We start from the raw sequence: 1,005 nt of genomic DNA, 5'->3' as shown, positions 1-1,005 counted from the left end.
TGCACACACACACCCCTTACACATCTGCCTATATTGACTTACAGACCAGCTGCTTACCTGGCTTCCCTGCTACAGGCACTTGGAGAGGTATCACACTGACGCCAACCGAGCAGAGCCAGAACCTGGGCCTGGGCCTGTCTGCAGGGTGGAGCAGGTTCTTCTGGAAGGGCCAGTCCAGCTGCAAGTGTGGGATGAAGTCTCATGTAGCCTTTAATGTAACAGTTTTCCAAGAGCTCAGAAAGCTGTTGGCATTGGAAGTTCCCCCTGAGTTAATGGACGGTGAGGTTGACCGTGTCATCCCATCCCTGTTGAATTGCTTCAGTGGCATCTCATTCTCTATTGAGTGGGACTTCCAAGGCCCTCTGTGATCTGACCCTGCTCAGACCTCTCCACAGCCTCTTCTCCCACTGCTAACCACATCTTGACCATTCTGTGACAGCCGTAGTTCCATCACATGATCTTTATTTCACCTATGGCACTCTGACTTATTCCAGCCCACCCTGTCATCCTTCTTATTGTTTCCATAGTGATTTCTCTGTACATCTGACCAGTACATCATTTTGCACCTATTTCTTAACTTGCCTGTCTCTCCTTAAGGGCCGAGAGGTTTGCCTGTATTTGCTGTGCCTAGCACAGTGCCTGACATGCGGAGTAGATTCTGTAAATATTTGTTGAATGAACAAATCCCAATACAGACAAGCAATGGAAATCTATTAATAGTAGGTATTGGCTGGACGCGGTGGCTCACGTCTGTAAGCCCAGCACTTTGGTAGGCCAAGGTGGGTGGACCATGAGATGAGGAGTTCAAGACCAGCCTGGCCCACATGATGAAACCCTGTCTCTAATAAAAATACAAAAATTAGCCAGGTGTGGGGGCTGTCGCCTGTAATCCCAGCTACTCAGGAGGCTGAGACAGAGAATTACTTGAATCCAGGAGACGGAGGTTGCAGTGAGCTGACATCGTGCTACTGCACTCCAGCTTGGGCAACAGAGACTCCGTCTCAA

The 1,005-nt window shown here is 49.5% G+C and overlaps 1 protein-coding gene across 1 annotated transcript in view; it reads left to right on the top strand.

Moving 5' to 3' along the window:
• The window catches only part of LAMA1 (laminin, alpha 1), a 189,664-nt gene that overhangs the window by 29,477 nt on the left and 159,182 nt on the right, over positions 1 to 1,005 (top strand). Inside the window, exon 4 of the mRNA XM_011957824.1 lies at positions 76 to 279. Within this exon, the coding sequence (XP_011813214.1) occupies positions 76 to 279 (204 nt within the window). The remainder of the gene's footprint in view (positions 1 to 75; positions 280 to 1,005) is intronic.

Source organism: Colobus angolensis, unplaced genomic scaffold (assembly GCF_000951035.1).
Source record: "Colobus angolensis palliatus isolate OR3802 unplaced genomic scaffold, Cang.pa_1.0 Scaffold45, whole genome shotgun sequence".
NCBI lineage: Eukaryota > Metazoa > Chordata > Mammalia > Primates > Cercopithecidae > Colobus > Colobus angolensis.
This window is presented reverse-complemented; position numbering and strand designations above follow the sequence as displayed.